The following is a 25,507-nucleotide window of genomic DNA, read 5'->3' as shown; positions in this document are numbered from 1 at the left end:
CTGAGACCGAACAAGAGAAAACTGCCTCCCTCTCATCAATCTTCAGTTCAAAGGGAAAAAGAACCTAATCCAAAAGTCCCTAATGAGACAGATAAGAAGCAGCTGTCAGTGAGAGACAACAGAAACAATGGGATGGATTCCACTAAAAGATCAAAGAGGCACTGAAAGAACACTATGAATTCCATAAAAGTTAAGAATTAAGAAGGGATTATGCATTGGGGGCGGGGGGGAAAGGTATGGCAGGTATCAGGCGTTCCGGGCAGTCTGTACCTGTCAAGTACCTCAGCCTGTGGGGAAAGAGAGAAGGGACAAGCGGCCGGGAATTAGGATAAAAAGGAGGCTGCGCCCTCCAAAAATTTCAGAGACCCCAGCGGAATGCCCCATGGCATCTCCCTTTATTTGAATAAAAGAAAAAGGACTCCTCTGTCTCCTTTTTGGACATAAACCTCTGGTGTTTGTGGATTAATTTTCCTGACAATTGTTTCTAAAAATAACTTGAATAACAGGTGCAATTTAGTTAGCAAAAATCAATTCCATTTATTACAGTAAAAATCTTTGTCAATCAGTGGAATTCCTATGTAATTTCTCATTTCCCACATGCATTCATTTTTCACCTGCTCTTACCTGGCCTTATCTCCCCTCAGGCCCCGCTCGTCCTCGCCGAGTCCGGCCCGCGCCGGGGCCGCGCCGGGCGCGCGCGGGGCCGAACGCAGCGCCCCCCTCAGGCCGTTGCGCCGCGGCCGTTGCGGCGCCAGTCGGAGACAGATCGGTGCCATGGCGGAGCTGCCGCTGCCCGCCGGACTCAATGCCAGCACCTTCCCCGCCAAGCTGTGGCGCCTGGTGAACAGCCCCCGCGTCCGCTCCGTGCGCTGGGACAGCCAGGCCCAGGGCTTGCTCATCGACCGCTTCCTCTTCGAGCGGGAGCTGCTCAGCCCGGCCGGCGCCCACGGAGGGGGCGGCCAGGGGGCGGGGGCGGCCCCGGACTCCTTCAAAGCCACGCACTTGGCAGTTTCGTGCGCCAGCTCAACCTCTACGGCTTCCAAAAGGTGCCGGCATGGCTTGGCTCAGCTGTGCCGGGCGATGCCGGGGCTTGGCTGCACTTTATGAACCCAAACTTCCGCCGCGACCGCCCCGAGCTCCTGCTCCGCATCAAACGCCTGACCAGGGCCAACAGGCAGAGACTGACGGCGGGGCTGGAGGTGCGGAGCCGCCAGCCCAGCCGCCTCCAGCGGCTCCCCACGGAGCGGTCGCTGCCCGCCTTCCCCAGCGGGCAGCCGCCCAGAGCCGGTGAGACGGGGTGGGAGCTGCGGGCGCGGAGGGAGGCGTGGGCTTTGGCCGTGGGCGCTGCCCGGCCGGGCAGGAGCGGCCCCTGCCCGTGCTGGGGCTGCTCAGCGCTGCTGCCCCGGCCGGCACAGGGGCTGTCCTTGGGCAAGGCAGCTGTGCCGGCAGGGCCCGGGAGCTGTGCCGGGCTGCCGGGGGCTGCGGGACAGTCCCGCCGCGCCTGCGCTCGCCACACGCTGGCCCGCTCGGCCGGCAGCCGGCCCGGCCCTGTGCCGTGGCTGGCGCTGCTCATTGCGCGGCCCTGGGACGCTCGGGGAGCTCTCCGGGAGTGCGGCTGAGCCGAGGGCTTGGCCGTGCTCAGCCCCAGCGGGAGAGGGAGCCTCCTGTCCCATTTGGAGCAGAGGGGAGAAGAGCTGGCACTTGGGTTTCTGGCAGCTGCCTCCTGCCAAGGCTTGAACGGACAGGGGAGAGCTCAGTAGACAGGGAGCTGCTTGTTGCAAAGTGAATAAAATCCCATACACCCGTGTGTGTAGAGTTGTTTATTTCAGTGCTGGAGGTGAGGAGGATTTCTCCTCCTAATTCATCCACCTTTGTCAATTGCTGTCATATATTTAGTAATTATTGCTTGGTGTTACTATGTCATTATAACATATGGAACTAATATACACATATTATACTGTATATTATAATGTAATATAATGTATTGTATTTATCGTATGTAATATATTATGATGTATATTATAGACTCTGGAACGAATTTACATAGTATAATCTCATGGCTATAGATAGTTCTTTTTCACTGTGCTTGTGCCTCCCCAATTTGGGGGTCGTTGGGGGTCTTTGACGAAGGCTTCCAAAGTCGTCTTTGCATCTGAACTTTTCAACTTTGTCTTCAGAGCATGCACAGCTATGGTGTTCCTTGGTCTGTCTGGTCCTAACCGGTCTAATTGCTTTATTTTGTGGCTAATTGGCTTGATGTTTGCTACGTTTTCATTAGTACTATACTGACCTATCTCTGAAACTGACCACCTGGTGAAATTTTCATTTTTTTTCCCCTCTCTCCAGCACTGAGCAACCAATTAACCATATACTAGCCAGTACAGGTTATACTAGTCTCTATCAGGTTAAATAGATCCATGAAATTATGATTCAAGTCCTATTGATATCTGGTGATACAGATCTATCAGGTTCTATTGATATCTTATAACTCAACCTATAGCAGCAGCTTGTAAGTTTGACTTAAGTTCTATAGCCATCAAACCCCCCAAGATATGTGGTGATATTTTTCTTTCTCACCCTCTTTTGGGAGGAGGTGAGCTTTTGTTTTCCCTGACAAAAGCACACTTGCTGCCAAGGGAAACACAGCTGAGGAGCAGGAGTGACCCAGCCTTCCCTTTGCTTCCTTTCTTCTTCCCTCCGTGCTGCACAGCTCCTTGGTGCCAGAAGCGCGATGCTGCCTCACCTGAGGATTCAGAGCTGCCTCCAGGCCCTTGCAGGAGAAGTGCAGGTGCTCAGGAGAGTGAGGCTTCCCCAGCACCTGCCAAGAAAGTCTGTGCCACCTCTGCACTTGTTGGGGCTTCACCAGTGGAACCATCAAGAGAGCTCATCCAGAGATTTAATCTCCGCAAGCTCACGGTTCCACTGGTTCGCCTGGACCTGAAACGCCATCCTGAGCTCATGGTTCACCTCACTCCAGTCGACCCTGAAGCTGCTTGCAGGGCCCTTGGACAGAGCAACAGCTGCTCATCTTCTCAGCAGCACAGCCCAGCCTGCCACCCATCAGGTAGGGAAAGAGTTTCTACCCTTCCTTTTCCAATAGGTCCTGGCAACTGAGCCTTTCAAGTGTTTTCCCTGAGTCCTCTGTCATGGCTAGATCTCAAGTGAGAATCACGGAGAAAGTGTACTAGGAAGTGGGACTGTGAATGCCAAAGGATTCTCTGCTCTTCCTGTTCTTCCTGCAGATGTGGAGGTTGTTGTGGGCATTTTCCAGACAGCCTGTCTGCTGAGATGCAAGGGCAGGGCGAAAAATATTGCCCGCCAGACAAGTGGTCAGTGTTAGGTGAACTCCCCTGTTTCTTGGAATGAAGTCCAACTAGGACGGTGATAGGATATTGCAGATGTTTCAGACTGGCTGGCCTGCAAATCGGGCCGTGCCATTGAAATGAGCTCTGTGTGCCTCAGAACAGCTGCAGCTGCAGAACATGGCCTCACCTACAAGGTTGCTTTTAGAATAAACTCCCAGTTGAATTTCTCAGTGTGTGCCTGAAGATCCGGGCTCTTCTTGGGTGAATGCACGTTCTGTGGCCTTCTGTGATCAGAAACTCAAGCAGCCAAATCTAAAAGCTGCTGGGGAGATAGGGAAGGCTGGGATCCTAAAGTTTTTGTGTGCCTTTGGAGCAGAAGGGAGAAGAGCTGGCAGCTGGCTTTCTGGCAGTTGCCTCCTGCCCAGGAATGGCAGCGGGACACTTTTCCCAGATAGGTGAATAAGTACGGGAGAGCTGAGTAGACAAGGAATTGGTTGTTGCAAAGCTTCAGAACATGTGGGGAATTTTCTCCTTCTCACCCTACTTGGGAGGATGGGAACTTCTGTCTCCCTTGGGAGAAGTACAGTTGCTGCCAAGGGAAACACAGCTGAGGAGCAGTAGTGACCCAGCCTTCCCTTTGCTTCCTTTCTTCTTCCCTCCCTGCTGCACAGCTCCTTGGTGCCAGAAGCGCAGTGCTGCCTCACCTGAGGATTCAGAGCTGCCTCCAGGCCCTTCCAGGACAAGTCCAGATCCTCAAGGGCGTGAAGCTTCCCCAGCACATGCCAAGAAAGTGTTTGCTGCATCTGGACTTGGGGTTTCATCAGGCCAGCCAGGCACACACAAATTTCAATCCCAGCCAGAGCTCATGACTCCACCATTTCCTGCGCACCATCAAAGCACTTCTGTGGCCTCTCCAGAGAGCAGCAGCTGCACTTCTCCAGAGCAGCACTTGCCAGCCAACATCCCATCAGGTACGGAATGTGTTTCTCCCCTGGCTTTTCAGAACGATCACAAAAAGTGACTGAAGTATTTTGCCGCGGTGCTCTGTCATGTGTCTTTTTGATTGTGACAATCAGGTGTCAAGGGTACTAGGAAGCAGGATCATGAATATCAGAACAATCTCTGTCTGCTTTTCCCATCCTTGCTGCAGATTCGGAGGATGTTCTGGGCATTTTCCAGGCAGCCTCTGTGTAGAGGTCAAAGGGCAAGGCAAAGAACATTTCTCCACAACTGGTCGGTGTCAGGTGAACTCCCATTTTCCTTTGGATGAAGCCAAACTAGGACTCTGATGGGATATTGCAGAGTTTACAGATTGTCTTTTGTTGAGATGAAATACAAGGGATGGGACCACCGTGCTTTGAGATGATTTATTGCTTAAGTAGCCCAATAAGAGATCAGTCCTGAGGCGTGAGATTTACAGGCAACAAGTCAACCACAGCTCGAGGAAGTTACGAGTTTCTTCTCCACATGGCAATATATAACTTTTTTGTCCAGTAGACAGTTGACACCAAGTTTGTTTTCACTTATTAAGCTCTTATCACCTTTACTTGATTTTGCCACACTGCGTCTGTCTTTTAACCAACGAGCTAACAGGTCATGTATTCACACACACTTCTGTTATAGTTCCTAGATCTCTAACTTACTTTAAATCACACTATTACACTTGATACCTCCAACTATTTTACTTCATAGAATTTCTTCCTTACTGTAGGCATATTCTTACTTGCAATTCTAAGAACATAGGTTTGTAATTACTCTACCTAATGTCTGTGTACTTTCATCACTCCTTCAATCCAGGCTTTTTCTAAGGCTGCAGATTTTCCATTTCCAACAGTCTCTCCCACAAATAATGCTATTAAATTTCAGTGCACGCTGGGAGTCCCCAGAACAGTTGCAGCTGCAGACCATGGCCTCACCTCCATGGTTGCTCCTTAGAATAAACTCGCAGTTGAAGTTTAGCATGTGTGTCTGCACCTCTGGCCTCTTCCTGGGTGAATGCACTTTCTGTGGTCTCTTGTGATGAGAAACTCAAGCAGCCAAATGCCAAAGCTGCTGGGAAGATGCAAAAGGCTGTGATTAAAGGTGATTATTTCTGTGTGTATGTCTAGATCAGTTTCACAAGCCATACTTTAATCTATGTACACGTTGATTAGGATAATACTTTTGAAGGGGAAGAGCTCACTCTTCCAATTCCCTGGGAAGTTTTGAATACCTTTCTGGAGTTGAGGTTGCTGTGCGCTTCCTGTGATGTTTGATCCAAGGCAGCAATAAAGCTCTGCGTCCCAAAGCCTCCTTTTGGAGCCTCACCCATGTTTTTGGATTCTTCCAGCTGCCCCGGGCACTTCAGTCCCCAGTGCTCCAGCTGGCAGTGCTGGTTATGCAGCATGGAGAGCCCCAAGCTGGGTCTGGAGTACTCCTGGGGAAGAGGAATTGCCACCGCTGGATCTGGACCTTGTTCTGGAGACACTGGAGGAGATGCTTTCACCATCTGTGCCTGAAAGGTCTCCCTCTGCTCAGGTAACTCCGTTGGACAGGGATGAGAGGGGCTGGACTGAGAGCTTCTGAATGTTGTTGCATGGCTGAGAAGCAAAGGCTTCTTGAATTCAGCTGGGAATGGACACGGAAGGATTTGCTTGGTCAAGCAAGATTTGCTAAGGAAGAGGGAATGAAAAGGGGGGATAGCCCTTAAGTGAGGATGAGAGGTGTTTGCCAGGTTTGGATGCTCCTTTTTCTGGGAAGAACTGCCCATATCTTCTTGCCAAGCGTGATGACCCTTTGTCTTCTGCAAACTCCCGCATAGCAGTTTTCAAAAGCAATTTGTTGGTGCACAGAAGGAAATCTGGCAGGCTCTGATTGTATCCCTGCAGAATCTATTGGTTGATCTTTGCGTTTTCTTCTTTCTGTTTTTCTTTTCAGGTCAATGCTAGTGTTGCCCGTGGCTCTTCAGGAGGGGAGGCTGTGAACAAGGCTGCAGCAGAGGGAGCTTTGCCTGCTTGCGGGAGCTGTGTGAACGTTGGCCAGGAGCCCGAGGAGCTTGGTAAGGAGTGAGCCCAGCGTGGTTTAGAGAGATGGGAGACAGCTGCTCTGAGCCTGCCTCTGACAGGAAGGGAGCTCAGAAGAGTTGAGTTCTTGTCTGCAGCAGGGTTGGTGCTTCCTGGTGCCTTTAGTTCCAATCCTGCACTGGCACAAGCTCCCCGAGCCCTGCCCCTCCATGCTTTTCCAGAGGCTCTGACACCGAGTCCTCTGCTGTGGTAAGAGAGCCGGCAATAAACCTGAGCTGGTGGCAGTTGTGTCACCAAGCTGCGTGTCCCAATTGGTTCCCAGCTCACAGCAGCCTTCAGCTTCAGCCACTGCAGTGAGGACTGACGTCTCTGCGTCAGCCCAGAGAAAGAACAAGGCTGGGCTTCTTTGTGGCAGCTGGCACTGTCTGTGTTTCAAGCTCTCGGGGGTGCCATTTGCACTGGGAGGGTTGTGAATTGATTGGCGTACTTCAAAACTTCACAAGACTGGAAAACTTGGAAGGATCCCTGTCCCCTTTAAAGAGCAGGCTTCAGATTCTCAAGTGAGAGTGTGCCTTTCAGGCCATCTTTGACAGCCTTTGCTAGCAGGACAGTTTACTTGCAAAGGGAAAGCTACACGGAGGCCAGCATTGACTGAGAGTTGCCTTTCCTTGCCAGATATCCATGTGATCTACCTGGCCAGAAGGGCTGCCCTGCGTGGGAAGAAGGATCAGAGGGAGAGCCTGTGACCATTGGGCAGGTGGCATTCCTCTGTTTATAAATACAGTTAGAGATTTTTTATCTTGATTTATTTATACATATAGTTACAAGTATAGATTGATAGAGTTGTATTTATAGGTGTATCTATTTCTACATCTGTAGAGTTTGTATCTATAGTTAGTTATGCATGTGATAGGATTTTATTTCTATGTATACAGTTAGATTTATAGATTTTCATATTTACATTTCTATATGTAGAGCGTAACATTTCTATGTGCACGCAGTTCCATTTCTAAATGTGCATAGTTCTTTAGTTAGAGCTCTATGGATGTAGAGGTCCATAGACTGAGCTGTGTAGGCCTAGGCTGCATTTTTGCCTCTTTCCCCCTTGGCTGCCTTTTTCATCTCTTGTTTTTCCCGCTGTGCCCCTTGTGTCCCTCTGTGCTGGGTCCGAGCTGGGGCCGGGCCAGGCAGAGCAGCAGTTGCAGCCCTGGCTGTCCCTGGAGCGGTGGGAGCTGCCGCTGGCCCCAGGCACTGTCCTGTGAGGAGCTGCTGAAGGACGCTGAGACTGAGGGGGCTGAGGAGGCGCTGATGCTGAAGGGACCTTGCAAACCTTGAGGTGTGAGGGGCACTGAGGGCTGTGGGGGAGCAGAGGGCCATGGTGGCACGGAGGTGACAGAGGCACGGGCTGAGGGCTGTGCCGGCTCTGAGGGGACACAGCGGCTCAGAAGGGACTGAGCGGGGGGAGAGGCCTGGGAGAGGCCCAAGAAACTGAAGAGGGGGCTGGGGCTTTGCCGAGAGGACGGCGGGGCTGAGGGGATGGAGGGGGCCAGGAGGGAGCACACAGAGCTCAGGGACTGCAGCTCTGCCAGGCCTTGCAACCAATTGCAGAGCCTCCACTTTTGCCACCACAGCTGTCCTGAAGAGCTTGAGGAGAGCCAGACACTGAGAGGAGCCAGCAGGGAGAAGCTGAAGGCCTGGAGCAAGAGCAGTGAGCAGGGATGTGCTGGGGCCACGCGAGAGCCTGGGTGAGGCCCCAGGGCCGGTGAGGCCGGGCAGGGCTGAGGGTGGCGTGGGCTTTGGCCGTGGGCGCTGCCCGGCCGGGCAGGAGCGGCCCCTGCCCGTGCTGGGGCTGCTCAGCGCTGCTGCCCCGGCCGGCACAGGGGCTGTCCTTGGGCAAGGCAGCTGTGCCGGCAGGGCCCGGGAGCTGTGCCGGGCTGCCGGGGGCTGCGGGACAGTCCCGCCGCGCCTGCGCTCGCCACACGCTGGCCCGCTCGGCCTGCTTGTTCTTGCCAACCCTCCTGGGGAGGCTTGGAGATTTTCGCTTCCCTGCTGGAAGTGCAGCTGCTGCCAAGGGAAAGGTCCCAGCACTGACTCGCTGTTCCCTTTGCCTCCCAGATGTCCCATCTGCTGTCCCTGTCCAGGAGAGCTGCTCTGCATGGCAGGAAAAGACTGAGGGAGAGGCTTTGAAGATGGGGCGGCTGATTTGTTCTTATGCAGTTGTATGGATATTTAGATTGGGACAGTGACATTTGTATCTTTTCAAATAGTTTTGTTTTATATATCTATATGTATATCTATTTTATAAAATATGTAATATTTAATCTGTATTTCCATCTGTAGATTGTTCTATATGTATATATAGAGGTATTTAGTTCTATTTCGACATGTATGAAGAGGTATAGTTGTAGAAGTCTATCGAATTCTTAGTACAGGGTTTTTTAGAGGGAGACACCGATAATTTTGTATTTCTAGATGGGCTGTAAACTTGTAGTAATCTGTAATAAATTAAGTTGTTAAACACCTCATTGATCTTTGTCTATAGTGACTTGTAGAGGTTAGCAATAAGTTACATTTTTGCTAACTGAAGTTGGTATTTGTATATTTTTATGTGGCATTGTTGTGCTAATATAATAAATTACTTTTTTTAAACTTAATGGAGAATTTTATAGTTGTGTATTGTCAGCGCAGGTGTAGCAATTTGTAATAAATGCCATTTTTCAACTGAAATGGATTCATGTGTATTTGTAGCTCAGCTGTGCGGCTGCAGCAATCTGCAAGCAATGACATTTATCAGCTGAGATGGGTGGTTTGTGATTTGTGCTCTCCAAAGCAATGGGCAGATGGAAATGCCCTGACGCTGGAGGATTTTGGTGATGAAAATCTCCAGCCACGCCCAGCACATGCCCCACTTGCGCTCAGGCTGGGCAAGGAAAGCGCAGATTTGGGCTGGCAGCAGAGCCACACATTGGCTCAGAACTCGCTGCACAGGTCTGCTGAGAAGACTCTGGGACTCTGCTGCGCGTACAACTCCAAGCAGGAGGCAGCGGGGCAGGAGAAAGCATTCACCATGAAAAAACAAAGAGAAATTGTGTCCAAACAGATGTGAGGATACTCTGGGAGTTTGATCAAATGCTCTAACTCACCACTGCCTAGGCTCATCTTCAGCAAAACTAGTTTGTTCAAAGCTGAACACCTTCCAGGAAAGAGAGATTGCACTTTCCCCTTCACTTGCCTTGCTGTGGGAGTGGAAGATGTCCTTCCCACAGGGAATTTTTGCCCTTCAGCACCTCCCTCACTCCCATGAAATCAAAGATTACGTGCTACCGCGTGGCACCATAAAGGAAAAGAGCCCTGCCCTGGTGACAGTGTGTGCAAAGTCTTCCCTCCTCCTGTCCCCACCTGGCACAAACTGAACCATCCCCTTGCTGTCCAAACTGCGCCTGAGGTGAGTGAGGGCTCCAGGAGCTCAGGAGGGTGCAACACCAGCACAGGTGGGAAGGTTTTGCAAAGCTTCCTAAGCATCAGTGAACTTTGGCTTTGCCGCTCTTCCCCTGCAATATTGTCCTACTCACGAACGGTCTTGGAGGACACCGTGCCGCCAGCTCCCGCAAGTGAAGTTTGTTCTCTTCAGGGCTGGAATGGAGGAAAATGCAAATGGTTCTTTTTGGAGTGAAATTTGGGCTTTGGTGCAGCTGGGTGAGGTCCCTTATTTGCTGTGGAAAGTAGAGGAAAAGCTTTAAATTCCCAACAGAAGCTGCCTGCCAGCCCACACAGAGACCTGAATGAGGCCCAGGTGTGCTTGCTGCACGCTGCTCCAAGGGAAAAGCTGGAACAAAGTCCCCTTTGATTGGAGATTGAGCCTCTGTCCTGATGGGACACTTGTGCTTGGCTTCTTTTTCCCCCTTGGACTGAGACTGATGAGAGAGGGGCAGTTTTCTCTTGTTCGCACTCGGTTGTTTATTCTTCTTTTATCTGCATTACATGCATACAAGGTACAAGGAGCTACGTGCACTAAGATATAGAAAGGTGCCAAATGGCTAACAAAGATCTTCAAGGTTTTTTATGTGTCCATTTACCCAATTAACAAATGCCAAGTCAATTATTTTTCTTAGTGACCCAATGACCCAACACCTGCTCACTGCACTGCGGCATTCTTTATCCAATCACTTACTACTACCCAAAAACCTCTAGAAGAAGAAGATGAAGAAGGAGATGAAGAAGGCAAAGGAGACAACGCCCTAATTCCTCCATCTTGCCTCTTCTTTCTTAAACTAGCTTTAACCTTCCATTTCAATTTTCTCACCCAGTGACTTAAGAAAGCTTTCTAATTGACACACTTGCACTCCTAGTTTTTCTATTGAACTGTAACAGTTGTTTTCATGGTGTTCTATGAAATGCAGTGCTTTCCTGGATGTCAGAGCCAGCTATCAAAGGGAAAGGGCACACACTCTGTGCTTCTGACTCCAAGGAGCCTCTATGTAGTGCTGTCTCCGGGGCTGTTGGTGGGAAGACACGGTAATGCAGGCAGAAACTGTGGCTGGGTGAGTTCCAACAGCAAGCTGCTCCTCCAGAGTGAGGGACGAGGCCAGCCCGAAAGCTTGAAAGGTGTTGTGGCTACTGGAGAAGGCTGTCCTTGTGCAGGGCTGGCATTCAAAAGGGACCTTCCCACCTTGTGCTGCTGACAAAGGGCAGCTGGCAGCCTTCCACAAAACACTTCTTTTGTGCAGCTCTTTGAGATGTTCCAGCCAACAACAATTCCTGCTGCTCACACCAGCCCCTTTCCAAGCAGGAGGAGTTTTGGATAGGCAGCCTGACAGTTCTCTTAGGCAAGAGAACAAAATCCTCAGCTGAGTGTCACCAAGTCTCTGTCAGAAGCGGCATCCTCAGTCCCTTATCTCTTGTTGTTGTCTCAGCCATGGAGGAAGTGGCAGGACATCACTGATCCTGGAAGGGAAAGCGGAAGGAGGAAAGGCAGGAGCCGTCCCTGGGGCCTTGGGAGCAGTGAGAGCCATCCAAAATAGGAGCTCTGCTGGCTTGTGGAGATAGGAGTGACCAAGGCAGCAATGCTCTGTGTGAGACTGGAGCCATCTGGGAATAGGAGCATGGAAATAGGACCTTGTAAAACAAAGAACAAGGTGCCCTTGGATATTTGCCAAAGCTTGGGCAGGCTCTGAGCCACCTGATCTAGTGGAAAGTGTCCCTGCCCATGGCAGAGGGGCTAGATCTAGAGGGTCTCCAATGTCCCTTCCAACTCAAGCTCCTCTCTGAGTCTGAATTACAAACCCATCATGACAAAGAGAACACAGCCAACTTGGCTCCCTCCACCACATTATTGGAGGTTTCTGTAGTCCCTTGTTGGAGACTAGTTTGTATCTGGAGAGATTTTCATGGTCCTGCAGTATTTATGGGTGAATTTCCCTGGTTCAGTGCCCCAAAAGATGCCAGAACAGGTGATTTGCACAATAGCCAAGCACAGAGCTGGTTAAGCTGCCTGTGAATCTGATGGCAGAAGTGTATTCATGGTACTGCAGTGTTTCCCCTGTACAGGTTATATTTGGTTTTCATCCTGAATATGCAATGTTCATGTACAATGCTTATATATGCATAAAGACTGGCTTTAAATCCTTGTTCCCTCTTCACACGGGGATATGTAATCCATCAGAAATATTTAACAAGGAGCCATATTAGGTTTGGGCTTGATGGGATGGGTTGTTGAAAGTGTGCGATGAGTAATGGTGTCTCTAACAAACAGCACTCTTGTTAATTCAGGTTTGTCCTTTCTCAACCCCATTGCATAGAAATCACTTCTTTACAGCAGACTCTAAGTGAAATTCCTTCATACAGCTGAGAATTGTCAATTCAGGCTGATTCAAGGGGGAGTTTCCTGTTCTTGTGAAAAGACAATCCAGATAACCTTTTGGCTGTACATCTTGGAGGAGGCTGTGCAGTTAAGAATGAAAAGACATTTCTTTGAAGAAGTGTCTTGAAAGAGCTTTTTGGATTATCAGGAGCAGCTACACTGATATTGACCTCCACAACGAAAAATGCACAACCATTCATGTGTCTTCATCTGGCCACAATTCAGAGCTGCAACTCCAAAATCTCATCCAATATGTTGCTATACTGTAAACAAGGAAGGAGAGCAGGAATACCAACATTTCTCATCAGTCTTTTGGCTTGGAAAGACCATGGAATTGATGCTCCCTTAGCTGTCAGCCTAAACTCTGCTGTGCAAACCTTAGGTCTATGTTGGACCTTAGAAACTTCTTTAGCACCAACTTGGGTGCAAATTTGGTATAAAACCCTTGAGGCATCACCCTGATTTAGGGTGACAGAACTTCACTGTTCCAGCACAGAATTGACTTGATTTGCTCCTGCAAGTCATTTGCACAGTGGACGTGAAATCAATGCTGTGCTATCTGGATGTGGTGGCACTTCACACCCATCCTGATAGACAACAGGGAAACAGATTTGTTTCTATTATACCATTCCATCTAAGTCTCTGGTTTGAGAGCAAAAGGAAAAGAAAAGGCTTTGTCCAGTGTGCTGGCTAGAAGAAACCTCTAGAACCAGCAATTCATGAGTGGTCGCTACTAACTTGGGCATATTGGAATTCGATTCCCTGGAGTGGTATGGATTGGATCAAGAAGGGGGAAGAGGGAAATTGAGATCAAAGGCACAAGTGCTTTGAACTGAGTGTTGGCAAACAAACAATGTACCCTGTGATGCTGATGCAGTCAAAAGATCAGGGTGGGATGTCTTTAAGAGAAAATCTGCAGCTGATTCCAGCCATGGATCCCCTGAAGGATAGCCCTGCTGCCGAGAAGATGAACTCCCTCGCCGCAGGCCGCAACCCTGTGGGCATAGGCAGAGGCACAGGAGTACATGTGTGGGGAACCCTGGTGGTTCTGAGTCTGATCATGGGCAGAACTATCAGTCTGCTCTCCAGGAGTTACCCCAGCGTTGAGAAGCAAAGCTCAACCCAAGACTGTAGGCAGTGTTTTAAAAACACCCTGGAAAAACAAAGGCTCACAGAAACCCTGGCATATGGCACACACTAGGACTGCAAAATGGGCAGCAAAACAGGGGAGTGTGAGCATAACCACACTCGGTATCAAATGTGCCAAATCAAAAAAAGAGTAACCTGCCATGACCCAAGAGCGACAGCTAAAAATCGGTGGTTAGAGGTGCAATCTACAGCAGAAAGGAAGAAAATCCTGGCCCATGCATGACACAAATGAGCTGCTGGATTAGAGCCTGTTGTTCCCACTTGGAACAAATGTGACCATGCAGTATGGATCGGAGGGAGAATGGAATCAATGCTTATGGCACATTCCCAAATGAGTGCAATATGCCATCAGCACAGCCAACCAAAAGTGTGTAGGATGGGAGGGAAAACGTATTGGGTTGGAGAAAATCTGAAATATGGTCAAATAGTTTCTCTCAGCAATGAGCCTGTAATAACTAACCTTCTCCACAGTAATGATGAGCGAATTTGCTTGTGATACAGTACAACTTTCTGTTCTGCAAGAGATGGAGAAGGAGTAGATCCAGAAAGTCAATTCAAACAGACAGCTCAAGAATCAGAGAAACAAAAGGCAGAGGCAAAAAAAGAAATAGAACAAGAACAGCTAAAAGCATGAAATGAACAATATGAAGAGTTAGAACTTGGTAATTAGTATGGTAATTGGAACCTACCTACCTACCTCAAACAAGAACCTTTTTGTAGATCTAATACAAGAGATGGCTACAGAATTAGGATGATCTGATTGTTGGATTTGTGGAGGGCTGAAATCAGCTGAGAAATGGTGAGAGCTTAGCTCCAGAGCAACTTCTAAAATGGAATCATCCCTAAATTTCCAAAACATTAAAATGACCCCAAGGGTGGGTTTTAGATCATCAAATAATTGGAACAGTTGGTATCAGCAGGGAAGGAAAAAGATATACTGAAGTAGTAGGATATACTCCTTGCACATTCACTTGAACAGTGAATTCAAAGAACAACACCAAAGCCTGGCAACCAGAAACCCCCACTGGATACTGGAGTCAAACAAAAAAAAAAAAGAAAGACAAATTGTGATTGGAATGATCAGTTCAAATTATGTTGGCACAAAAGTCCTGGAGCTAATCCTTACCAATCCTTCAAAAGCTTAAAGAATTCCTGGGATAAAGCAGAAACTGTCAATGACCAATGGAAAGCACCCGATGGAATATACTGGATATGTGGGGAAAAAGCATCCAGTGAATTACCCTGCAGGTAGAAAGGATCCTGCACTCTGGGAATGATTTGACCCTCCTTTTTGCTCCTAAAGTCCAAAAGTAAACTATTAGGAGCACCCCTAGATGAGAGCCTGGGCAGAGAAAAAAGAGAGCTGAATCTTGAGTTTCCAAAAGCAGGAGGGAATCACAAGTGGGGACAAGATGAGTGGCCTGCAGAGAGGATAAGAGCTGGGCAATAGCCCAGCAACTTGGGCTCAAGACGGGAGCTGGGGATACAGGAGCCCAATTTACCTATTCAACCGACTAGGAAGACTTCAAGCCATGGTAGAAATTGTATCAAATCACACCTGTGATGCTCTCGAGTTATCAGCTAAACAGCATTCACTAATGCAAGCATTTGTGTATCAGAAGCGAATTGCTTTGGACTACTTGTTAGCAGAAGAACGGGGAGTCTGCAGCAAGTTCAATGAATCTGAATGCTGTGTAGAAAGAGATGACGATGGAGAAACCATAAGAAACCTTGCAGCAGAAATGAAGCAATTGGCACATGTAGCGGTTCAAAAATGGAATTCTATCCTTCAAGCTTCTTGCTGGGATCAATTGTTTGGGGGGAACTGTCTGGGGAAAGATTGGTGGAAAAAATGAGGATTTTTAATATGATATAAAATAATGGGGCTCTTATTTCTGCCTTGTCTCATCCCATGTTTTATCCGATTCATCCATTCTGTTGTCTAAGGCATGCAAATAGCAACAATGCCCATTGATCCTGAGTTAGCTCCAATAAAAACTGGCCAATCCAAGGGAATACCCAAAATATCTAAAAGAACGGAATTGAAAGAAAAGAAAGAGAGCAGAGCTGCTGAAGCTCAGGCCAGATTTAAAGCTCAGACACAACTATTTGACAAGTAGCATGAAGCTACTGCACAGCCAAAATACAGCTCAGGATACAATAGGCATTACCTGCATTGATGTACAATTAAGCACCCAAACAAAAGAATCAAATACTAAAATAACCAATCTTATCAAAAATTATTCCATGTAAATTCTGATTATGAAGGAAGTGAACTGTATCCAAATTTACCCTAAAAGCACAAATTAATTAATTCATAAAGAAAGCGGGGGGACTGTGATCCATAGCATGAATAAAATTGGGCTAAAGTTATAATCTTGTCTGAGAAGAATCCTAGCATATTTCCAAGAAACCTTCCCTGAAGAGATTCTAGTGACATGCAGCAAGGCCAACATGAATATTCATCTGCAAGGGGCATATCTCCAAGAAACCTCCGTCCCATAAGATTAGAACGATATGCACTCATAAATATTCACCTGCAAGAAGTGTATTTCCAAGAAACCTGATGAAATGACAACATATACACCCAAAACAGCATGAATATTTGTCGGCAAGCAGTGTATTCCAAAGGAGCCCAGAAGAGCCTGAAAACATATAAAAAGCACCTTGGGACAGTTGCAGTTTGTGAAGCACGGTGGGGAAGTGCTGCAGAGCCTCCTCCCTGTCTCACCTGGTGCTGTTCGCGTGGCACAGCGCCAAACTGATTTTTGCTTATGGTTTCCTTTTCCTGATTGTAATTTGATTCTAGAATAAATTTCTTCTTTTTACTAATCAAACTGGCTAATCATTTATAACAAATGATATTAGAATTTGGACAACTAGGTCCCTTGAGCTAATAACAGTTTAATTAAAAATTAATTCAATTTAGTAAATTGAATAGTAATTTGGTATAAAAGAATATAGTTTAGTAAAAGAATACAATTTAGTAAAAAATTATTATTTATAGATATATAATTCTCCAGTAATTAAGTATGATTAAAGCATAGAGAAAAAATAAACTGGGTTATGGGGAGGGCTTGTTGCCCCACCTCACATACAGAACTGACCGGGGTACGGAGGCTTCCCACCCTGCCTCACGTACAAAACAAAGCCCTTCAAGCTAAACTTGTATACTGTATGCTTACACATATTCATTAATGTTTGCCATAAGTTTCCTCCTATTTCTGATTTTTCTGATTTTACGTCACTATTCTTCACGGCACATGCTCCACTTGTTGTTAGGGGGTCTTCAGTCTTCTTTTGGTGGTCTTTTGGTGAAGGCTTCTCCTCTTCCTCGTTGTCCTTTGGACAAACCTTTCAGATTTGTGCGTGCGTACTAAGTGTTGTTATGTCAGTCCACTCATTAGTCTGATATTTACTGATTTTTAGGCCCAATGCCTAAAGTCGTTCTAATTTTGTCCATCTCAAGGCCATTTTCATCTTGGGACATCACTTATCTTCCAGACTACATCCTGTACCTCAGTTTTAACATGTAACATCTGTAAAGGGCTGCATCTGCCTTGTAACACTGATCCTTTAGATTGCTTCAAATAATAACTTTACTAACAGTTACAAATTATTTCACACAAATCAATTCTATTTATTACACCACCCTCCAGGGTACCCAAAATTTGAAAACAGATCCCTCTCTGCTGTGCTGACAATTTCACAACCATTTTCCTTGATGTTAAGCTGCCAGCACAACAAAAATCCACTCTCCCCTTCAGCAAAAGAAACAACTTAACAAACTAAAGATCAAAGTTCCAGGGCCAGTCTCAGGGACAGGGTGCTTTCCACAGCCAACTATCATGGCCTGTAGGTTCGTGGCCCCCCCTCCAGCACCCCTGGGGAGCAATGCACCCTTCCCACAACTTGTGAGCACCCTCAGCCTAACTTGGGGTACACTCACCCTCCTTTGGGCCACTGGACAGGGGCTGCAGGGAAGTCCTCCTCAAGGAAGTGCTCCTCTGGAAGTTGAGGGAGCAAGGACGAGAGGGAGGTCTTTTGCATGGGATAATAGAGGATTTATTGCTCTGGGGAATCTTGGGGGCAAAAGACAGAAAATGCGGGCGGGCAACAGCTGAAATAGGGAGGCAGTTCAAAGGGAGAGTCCAAAGCATCCGCTAATCAGAGATATCCTGGGGAGGGTAAAAGGCAGGGTTCACAAATTCATCATCCAACTGGGGCCCAAAGCACCAAGGATCCACTGTGACTCCACGGAGTGTCATGGAACCGTGGAGACCATTGTGACACTGCAGGGCCTCATGGAACCATTCTGACACCAAGCTGGCTGGGAGTGTGGATGTGCTGGAGGGCAGGAGGGCTCTGCAGAGGGAGCTGGACAGGCTGGATGCAGGGCCCAAAGCCAACAAGGTGAGGTTGAACAAGACCAAGTGCCGGCTCCTGCACTTTGGCCACAACAAGGCCTGCAGTGCTCCAGGCTGGGGACAGAGTGGCTGGACAGTGGCCAGGCAGAAAGGGAGCTGGGGCACTGATGGACAGCAGGCTGGACATGAGGCAGCAGTGTGCCCAGGTGGCCAAGAAGGCCAATGGCCCCTGGCCTGCATCAGGAATGGTGTGGCCAGCAGGAGCAGGGCAGGGATTCTTCCCCTGTGCTGGGCACTGCTGAGGCCACACCTCGAGTGCTGTGTCCAGTGCTGGGCCCCCAATTGAGGAAGGCCATGGAGGGGCTGGAGCGTGTCCAGAGAAGGGCAACAAGGCTGCTGAGGGGTCTGGAGCACAAGTCCTGTCAGGAGTGGCTGAGTGTGCCAACTGTACAATAGTCTTTTCATCAGTCTGTGCAGGGAGAGGAGTTTTCTCTTGTCATGCCATGGAGAGTTCTCCACAAGAGACAGTTTTCTTGTGGCTTTTCATTTCTACAAATGGCAGTCACCCAGGCACAAACTCTGCCCTCTCCTCCCATTTTCACAACACTCAGAGGTGTGTTCATGGGCCATGAGCTAAGGGGTATTATTTTAAGGATGAGTTATTCAAAAGCAAAAGTCCTCTTCGTCTCTGAGAACAGAGGTTTACTTCTTCTCTCTGTGGGGGAAAGGGTCTTCATCAGCTCTCATCTCCCTCTCTCTCTGTTCAAGCTCTCATGGCATCACAGCTACTCCACCATCTGCTTGGCTTCATCAATGGATACCTTTGCCCAGATCTACACCTTGAATACTTCAATCCCCCAATACCCTTTCATGAATTCAAGGAGTTATTTTTCAGAAAAGAATTATTCATCTCCATGACCCTACCAAAAGACTATTTCAGCTTATTAGAGCATCTCCTCATTCTCCTTCCATCTGAGGCTTGATTCCTTCATTTACTGGCCTTGATGTTTCACGCTGTCTTTTTGCATGTCACTTGGTTCTTTTCTTTTCCTGGAGAGAGGATTAAAGTCTTCAGGTCTCCTGTGTGTAGTGCAAGGGTTAAATGTGTCCCAAGCCATGGCAGGCAGTGGTGGTGTGGGATTTCAGGTGTGGCTGGTGCCAGCTCTCAGGAGCTGTCTGTGCGGGCCGGGGGGCAGGGGGGGTGTTGGCGAGTGTCATCAGCCGTGGCCTGGCCCAGCCTGGGGGCCGGGGGCTCCCCTGGGAAGGGCTTTGGCCACCCCGCTGGAACAGGACCCGGAGGGCTTCCCGGGAAAGTCAGCACCGCAGCAGAGCCTGGCCTGGCCTGGGGGGGATCCCGCAGTCTCCATCTCCCCCCGGGAGCAGCTGGGCTCCGGCCCAGCCCCCCCAGGCCGCACAGGCCACGGGGGAGCGGGGCCAGCCACACCACAGCTCTGCTGCCTTTCAAGGCTGCAAAGAAAGAGACCAGTTCCTGGCCTTGGGTGTTTAAAAGGTGGCATTCCCAAAGGTGAAGTTACTTTTGAGTGGTGCACAATGCTGTCAGTAGTCAGAACTGGCCAGCTATTGGCTTGATCTCAAGCACACAAGGAACTCCCCACAGCCTCTCTCAGAGGAATCACTGCTGTGCGTGTTTCCCACTTCTTTCCCTAAATGCTAAACTACCACACCCTTTGACCATAACATAATTCTCATAACTCACAGCTATCAAGGCCTTATTTAAAACCAAAAGTGTTTCTCCAGTATCAACCAAAAATTCTACTTCTTTTTCTTTTTTGCCTCAGTTTCATTTTTATAAGCAGGCCATCTGCTGGGGTGGATTCTCCAGGTCCCCTTCAGTCTTCTTGCAGATGTTTGACTGCAACCACCCCTCCTTTCCCTTCTTTCTTTTGGCCATCTCACTTCCACTTTGGACACTCATTTTTCCAGTGACCAAATTCTCCACAGTACACACATTGGTCTCTACCCAGTCGAGACGGGCCTCGTTTGGGTGGTCCTTGTCTGCGCTTTCCTTTCCCTTTTCCTTCCTCCTGTACCACTGCTACTAGCTTCTCCATTTCTTGCTTATATCCCTCTTCTCAATTGCTGAAAACTCTCCATGCCTCTTCCAATAAGGCTTCTGAATTTCACCCATCTGCCCCCCAAAGCTTTTGGAGTTTACACCTCATGTGCCCTGTGGATTGTTCCAGAAATAGATGAACTAGCTGCTGTATTCCTCCTTCAGAGCCCGGCTCCAGTGATGTGTGTCTGTGCATCGCGTCCATCCAAGGATCTGGGAATTCCCAGGGAGATTCCCAGGGACCTTGTTTGATTGCATATAAGGCTGCCCAGTTCATGGTTTCAGGTCCAGCCCTCTCCACTCCCTTCACTCTCCACTCCTGGCAGCTTTCTGACTTTCCCCTTGCACTCGACTGATTTGGATCCCATGGTGGGTCCTGGAGAGGAAAGTATTCTTTTCCACCCATTTGTAATGTTTTCTAATGGTCCTTTGCCAGGTCCCCTGCTGGTTTTAGAACCAATTGTTTCTCAGTTTTGGTTAATGCATCTAATAACAATTGTGTGTCCCTTCAGTCTGGGTTATGTTGTTTGACTATATATCGTAAACATTTGGCAGTGTTTACTGGGTCAGTTTGATAATTCTTTGTGACCTTTTCTCAGGCCTCTGTGTTGAGAGGAGAAAAGGGTTCCTTAACTACCATTGTCCCTTCTGGTCCTATTGCTTCCCACAAGGGTGCCTGTAGTCCCTGCTTTCTGCTCCGGGATGCAATCGGGCTACCTGGGGGTGTTGGGGCTGATGCCCCCTTAAAGCTGTCGGGAGGAGGTGGAGGGGAAATGGAGCTTGCAGGTGTGGAGGGGGCAGAGGGGCAAATGGAGCTTCCAAGTGCACCTCTTCCTCCTGCTGCCTTCTAAAGGGAGGGCTGATTAAATGAGTACAGTTCTGTTCTTGCTGGGCTGCTGCTGGATAGGCCTTACTCAGCCTGATGCACCTGTGGCCGAGGCTGCAGCTCCAACAGCACCGTTTGAGCTTCCCTTTGTTGGCCTGATTTTCTTTCTCAAGGGCCAACACCAAAGGATCAGAGGGGGCTTTGATCCCACAGTCCCTCTGCCATTCAGGGTTATTCCAGAGGGAGAAAAACATATCGCAACCCCAAAGCTCATCCCACTTCCCCTGGTGTCAAAGGAAAAGCATGAACTACTATAGATGTACAAAACTCTCGCAGTGAGAGACTTCTCCAGGGTCAAGCTGTTCAGGTATAAGCAATTTATTATTTGGGTAGAGGGAGGAAGAGACCCGTTTCTGCTGCCAGCCTCGGCGTACACGTGGTCAGGGAGGGAGAGAGACTGGAGAGGGGAGAGCAAGAGCCAGGGGTAAGAGAGTGGGGAGGACAAGAGAGGAGAGCTTAAAGAGAGAGAGGGGGGAACAAAAGAGTGAAGTTCTTGTTACAATACATTATATCCTTTTCTATAGTGAATATTTTAATTCCCAATAACCAACCAATGCAAGATACGCCCACTAAAGAATTTTCATATAGTCTTTATGAATTACTACATTGCCATACAGTGTTACATTTCAAACTGTAAAAGCATTTCAAATTCCTCTCTTCCTGCTTGACTTCTGGATTCTCTGTCTGCAGAAGGACATTGTTTCATCAACTGGGATTATCCTTTAGATGGCTAAGCTATTGTTCTGTGGTTATACACTAACTAGTACTCGGCATCTTATGACTCAAAGCAAGATTTCATTTCTATTTCCATTCTAGGCTTCATATTTTCAAAATCTTTTGCTAAACAATCATATTCATAAGTTTTCCCTGTTTCATCCTCCCCAACAAACTGCAGCAGGGTGTTGTACTGTGCTGTGCTACTGGGGGCCACCTTGCACTGTCATCCAGGCGATCCAACAGCCACCAGTGAGAGCAATATTTTATTGAACTCTTTTTGTTCTCAGTTGCAGGAGAGGGGTTCAGGAATCAAGAGACAACTCAGTATGAGGTAGCTACTTGTTCCACTTTATTGCAGTTTTATAGTGTTCAGTAAGGTAACACGCCACACTTGTTCTATTATGATGGGATAATTGCCATTATTCACGCATCAGTTTCCACATTATTATTGGTCCAGCTCATGACACCCGAGCTCCATAAGGTACTTCTAGCAGAACTCATAAGATACATTAATCAGGCTATATAAGATACATTTAGTGGGCTTCACAAGATCCATTTTGCAGATTTCACATTCACATCCTATTCATTGCCACATTAGCACTTAGTTTTCCTTTGATCTTTAGCACAATGTTGTGCCAAGGACTCACACTAACTCAAAGTCAGGGTTGTGCAGGCCATCCAGGGAGCAATGGCCACGAGAAGCAAGGCATTCTTCTACACTCAGTGTCCCCAGTGCTTGTGATTTCTTTCCCATGTGCTAAGACACATCCCAGTGGGCTGGCTCTCGGTACCTCTCTGCCCTGTCCTGCCCCCATTATCTTCCCTTCTTGTCTTATCCCATTTCCACCTAAATATTTCCTCACAATTTCTCAGAGTCTTTTCCCCCTCTTCTTTGTTCACAACCCAAGTCTGAGGCACAAAATGGGTCCTTCCACACACAAGCTTTAAGATCTCAGGCTCACGACCAACCTGTCCTCGCTCACACTGCGGGCACCCCTTGGGCTGTTGGGCAGAAGAGCAGTGCCAGCGTGGTGCACAAACCTTACACTGGAATAATAACCACGCAAAATGTTGTCCCTGTTGTGAGTGAAACACCCCAAGAGCACAAATACACACTATTGCTGGCATCCCTTCTGTCCCTTCTGGCATTTCCAGATCTTTAGGAGAGGGCTGTTCCCAGTCCAAAGCTGTGATCTTTCTGGCAGAAGTTTGATAAACTCCCTCTAATAACACCCGCTCGTTCCCTCTGTCTGTCCAGTGGTGCCCTGGGATTACAAACTCCCAAGGGTCCAGGCCAAACCTCTGGGGCAGAGGTAGTCCTTTAATTTGCCTTGTCAGGCTTGTAGCGTTCTTTCAGCCCTTCCATCACTTGTTATGACTAATAAGATTGAACACCCAGCGTATCCAACACAGAAAGTGAAGGAAAGTTACCAACGTGCTGGGATTATAACTTTTGACACAAGAGAGCAGTATTGCTACAGAAATACACACAAATCACTAAAAGCTCTGCAAAAATGCACAAATGACTGCTGAAAATCCTACAGTGAAAGACAAAAAACCCAAAATTATACTCTTAACATCATGCACTACACTTCCAATTGTTTTAACCAGGTCTCAGCCACCGTCTCAGTCACTCACACACAACCAAAAGTCTGGACATAACACACTTCACCAAACAGCAGCATTAACACAGGGGTTCTTTCCAGCCACCCCCAGAATTGCCAGTGGCCAATCCCTTTGGTCAATGAACCCCCTTTTGCCGGCCCCAGCCGGTCCCCTCCTGCCGGCCGCGCAATCAGCCCAAGCGGTCCCTGCACCGCTCACTGACCCATGGTCACTTGCAAGCCCACCTTACCCCAGCAGGGACGAGGCTACGCGCAGGGACGTCTCCCTGCGGCTCAGCAGCAGCAGCCCTTTAGTCCAGACCCCCCGAGGCTGGATTATAATACAAACCCTTTGATCCACGGGCAGCAGGTTCCTCGTCTATCCCTGCGCTGAGCGCACCAGTTGAGGAGTACCCCGAGAAGATCCCGGGGTGCGCCTTGGGGAGTCCATCCCCCGTGTGCTCCCACAGGGGGATAGAGAGGACTCCTGCCTGGCTCCCCAAAACTGACACATGGAAAGACTCTAAAACTGAAGGAGTTTGAAAGTGGGTTTGATTATTTATTATTGACAGGCGCCTGGGACACGGGGGATTGATCCTCCAAAGATGTGTGCAAACGTCACAAGACGTACATACTCTTATTTATCCCCCAAGGTATTACATATGCATAGGATTGCACCATGTGCTTCATGAATATTCATTTCTTGTCTCCTCCCATCCCCATTCCATATGGTAATGAGCTCCACACCCCTCTGGGCATGCACAGTTCACTCTGGTGGTCACTGAGGGGTCTTCAGGGATGAAGGCTCTGAACTGTCCAAACCCCTGGGTCAGCTCTGTCCAGCTCAGGAGCCTGAGGGCCTCTTTCATCTCAGTGTTTTATCTTTCCTAGGGCACTATGTTAAAATAGATGTTATAGCCACTATACAGTGGAGTAAATAATTCTGATTAAGACCTTTTTGTCCAGTCATAATCCTAATCAATCTTATCTATATGTATATAAATACTTCTGCTTTGCTGTTCATTTTGAGAGATAAAGTTGTACAAAGGTTCAATTCCACCTGTATAATCCTTTACACAAAAATCCTTTGCAAATCCTGGGGCTGGGACTTGATCCAGGCACTCCCAGGCTCCTCTCACAGAAGGAGTTGAGAAATCCTGGGGGTCCTGGCTTGGGGGATCTTGGGGTGTAATTGGGGTGTTGGGGGTCCTTTCTGCACCTGGTGACCCAACAGCAGCTTCTCTAATAACCTTTGCCTGAAGCTCCCACTGTGCCCATGACAGGAGCCCCTGGCAGTGTCGGTGACATCCCGGCTCTTTGGCAGCCTGGGCACTGCTGGGATGTCACCCTGGAGCCCCTGGCAGTGTCTGTGACATCCCGGCTCTTTGGCAGCCTGGGCACTGCTGGGATGTCACCCTGGAGCCCCTGGCAGTGTCGGTGACCTCACTGTTCTTTAGCAGCACAGGGATGTCACCACTGGACTCCTGTCACTGCCTGTGACAAATTGGCTCCTTGGCAGCGTGGAGACACCTCTGTTGTCACCCTGGAGCCCTGGGACTGTCACCTCACGACCCTCAGGAAGATGAAGGAGCCCTGGGATGTCCCCAAGGAGCCCCTGGGACTGCAGGTGAGCTCACAGCTCTTCAGCAGCCTGGAAAGCCTGGGATCTGTTCATTCCTGCTCTGCTGAGGATGGATCCTCAGCAACTTGGAGGGAGGTTCCCTGATGAGTTTTACTTCTCCAGAGGCTTGTTCCATCTTCAGCTCTTCACTCCAGGAATTCAGTCCCAAAAACTCATTAAGATTTCAAATTGCTCTAACAAGACAATTCCCTGGGAATAATTCAATGTTAAGTCTTCAGTTCTTCTGTGGTTAATTATACAGATTTCAGAAGTGTATTCAAACAGAATATACTGTATTATTATTACGGCTGAGGTTTTTTTTATCCTATTTAGTTTTCTGTTTATAGATTGCTATCAGCAATCTCCAGTTGATATTGATCCTGAGCACCTCCTAAATCACTCTGCACAGATCTGAAAATCAAGTCCCTTGATGGCTGACAATACATCAGACTTTGTCCTTAAAGCCCCCCATCTCAGGGCTGGGGTCTCATCCAAGGCCTGGCCCCCAGAGCAGCTGAGGAATGGAGCCACATCCAGGGGTGTCCCCAGGGCTCAGGGCTGGGGCCAGCTCAGTTCAATCTCTTTATTGCTGCTCTGGCCCAGGGCACCCAGGGCCCCCTCAGGCAGCTGCCAGGGGAGCCCAAGCTGGCTGGGAGTGTGGCTGTGCTGGAGGGCAGGAAGCTCTGCAGAGGGATCTGGGCAGGCTGGAGCCATGGGCCCAGCACAATTGGATGAGGTTCAGCAAGGCCAAGGGCCGCGTCCTGCCCTGGCCTCACAACCACCCCAAATCCCTGGCCGTGCCCTGGCCCTGATCCCCACAGCCTGGCCTGTTCCCTTCATCCCTGCATTGCCAGGGACTCTGTGGGACACGGCAGCTCTGCTGTGCCCATGGAGGGAGCTCCAAGTGCCACCACTGCACTGG

General features: G+C 48.7%; 1 protein-coding gene and 1 long non-coding RNA gene across 2 annotated transcripts in view; both read left to right on the top strand.

The window, feature by feature from the left end:
• LOC147649008 (uncharacterized) overlaps positions 1–25,507 on the top strand; it is a 769,650-nt gene that overhangs the window by 352,437 nt on the left and 391,706 nt on the right. The gene's annotated exons all lie outside the window — the stretch shown is intronic.
• LOC147649017 (uncharacterized) lies at positions 775–9,034 on the top strand. Its single transcript, XM_086864844.1, has 9 exons — positions 775–966; positions 1,023–1,287; positions 2,711–3,064; positions 3,977–4,276; positions 5,635–5,822; positions 6,222–6,342; positions 6,983–7,643; positions 7,939–8,052; positions 8,423–9,034. Exons 1-7 carry the CDS (start codon positions 775–777, stop codon positions 7,051–7,053), a joined length of 1,491 nt encoding a protein of 496 aa, XP_086720970.1. The 3' UTR covers positions 7,054–7,643; positions 7,939–8,052; positions 8,423–9,034.

The sequence above is a fragment of the Cyanistes caeruleus genome, chromosome 28 (genome assembly GCF_971803275.1).
Source record: "Cyanistes caeruleus chromosome 28, bCyaCae1.hap1.1, whole genome shotgun sequence".
NCBI lineage: Eukaryota > Metazoa > Chordata > Aves > Passeriformes > Paridae > Cyanistes > Cyanistes caeruleus.
The sequence above is the reverse complement of the archived record's forward strand: the minus strand, read 5'-3'. Positions and strand labels throughout refer to the sequence as shown.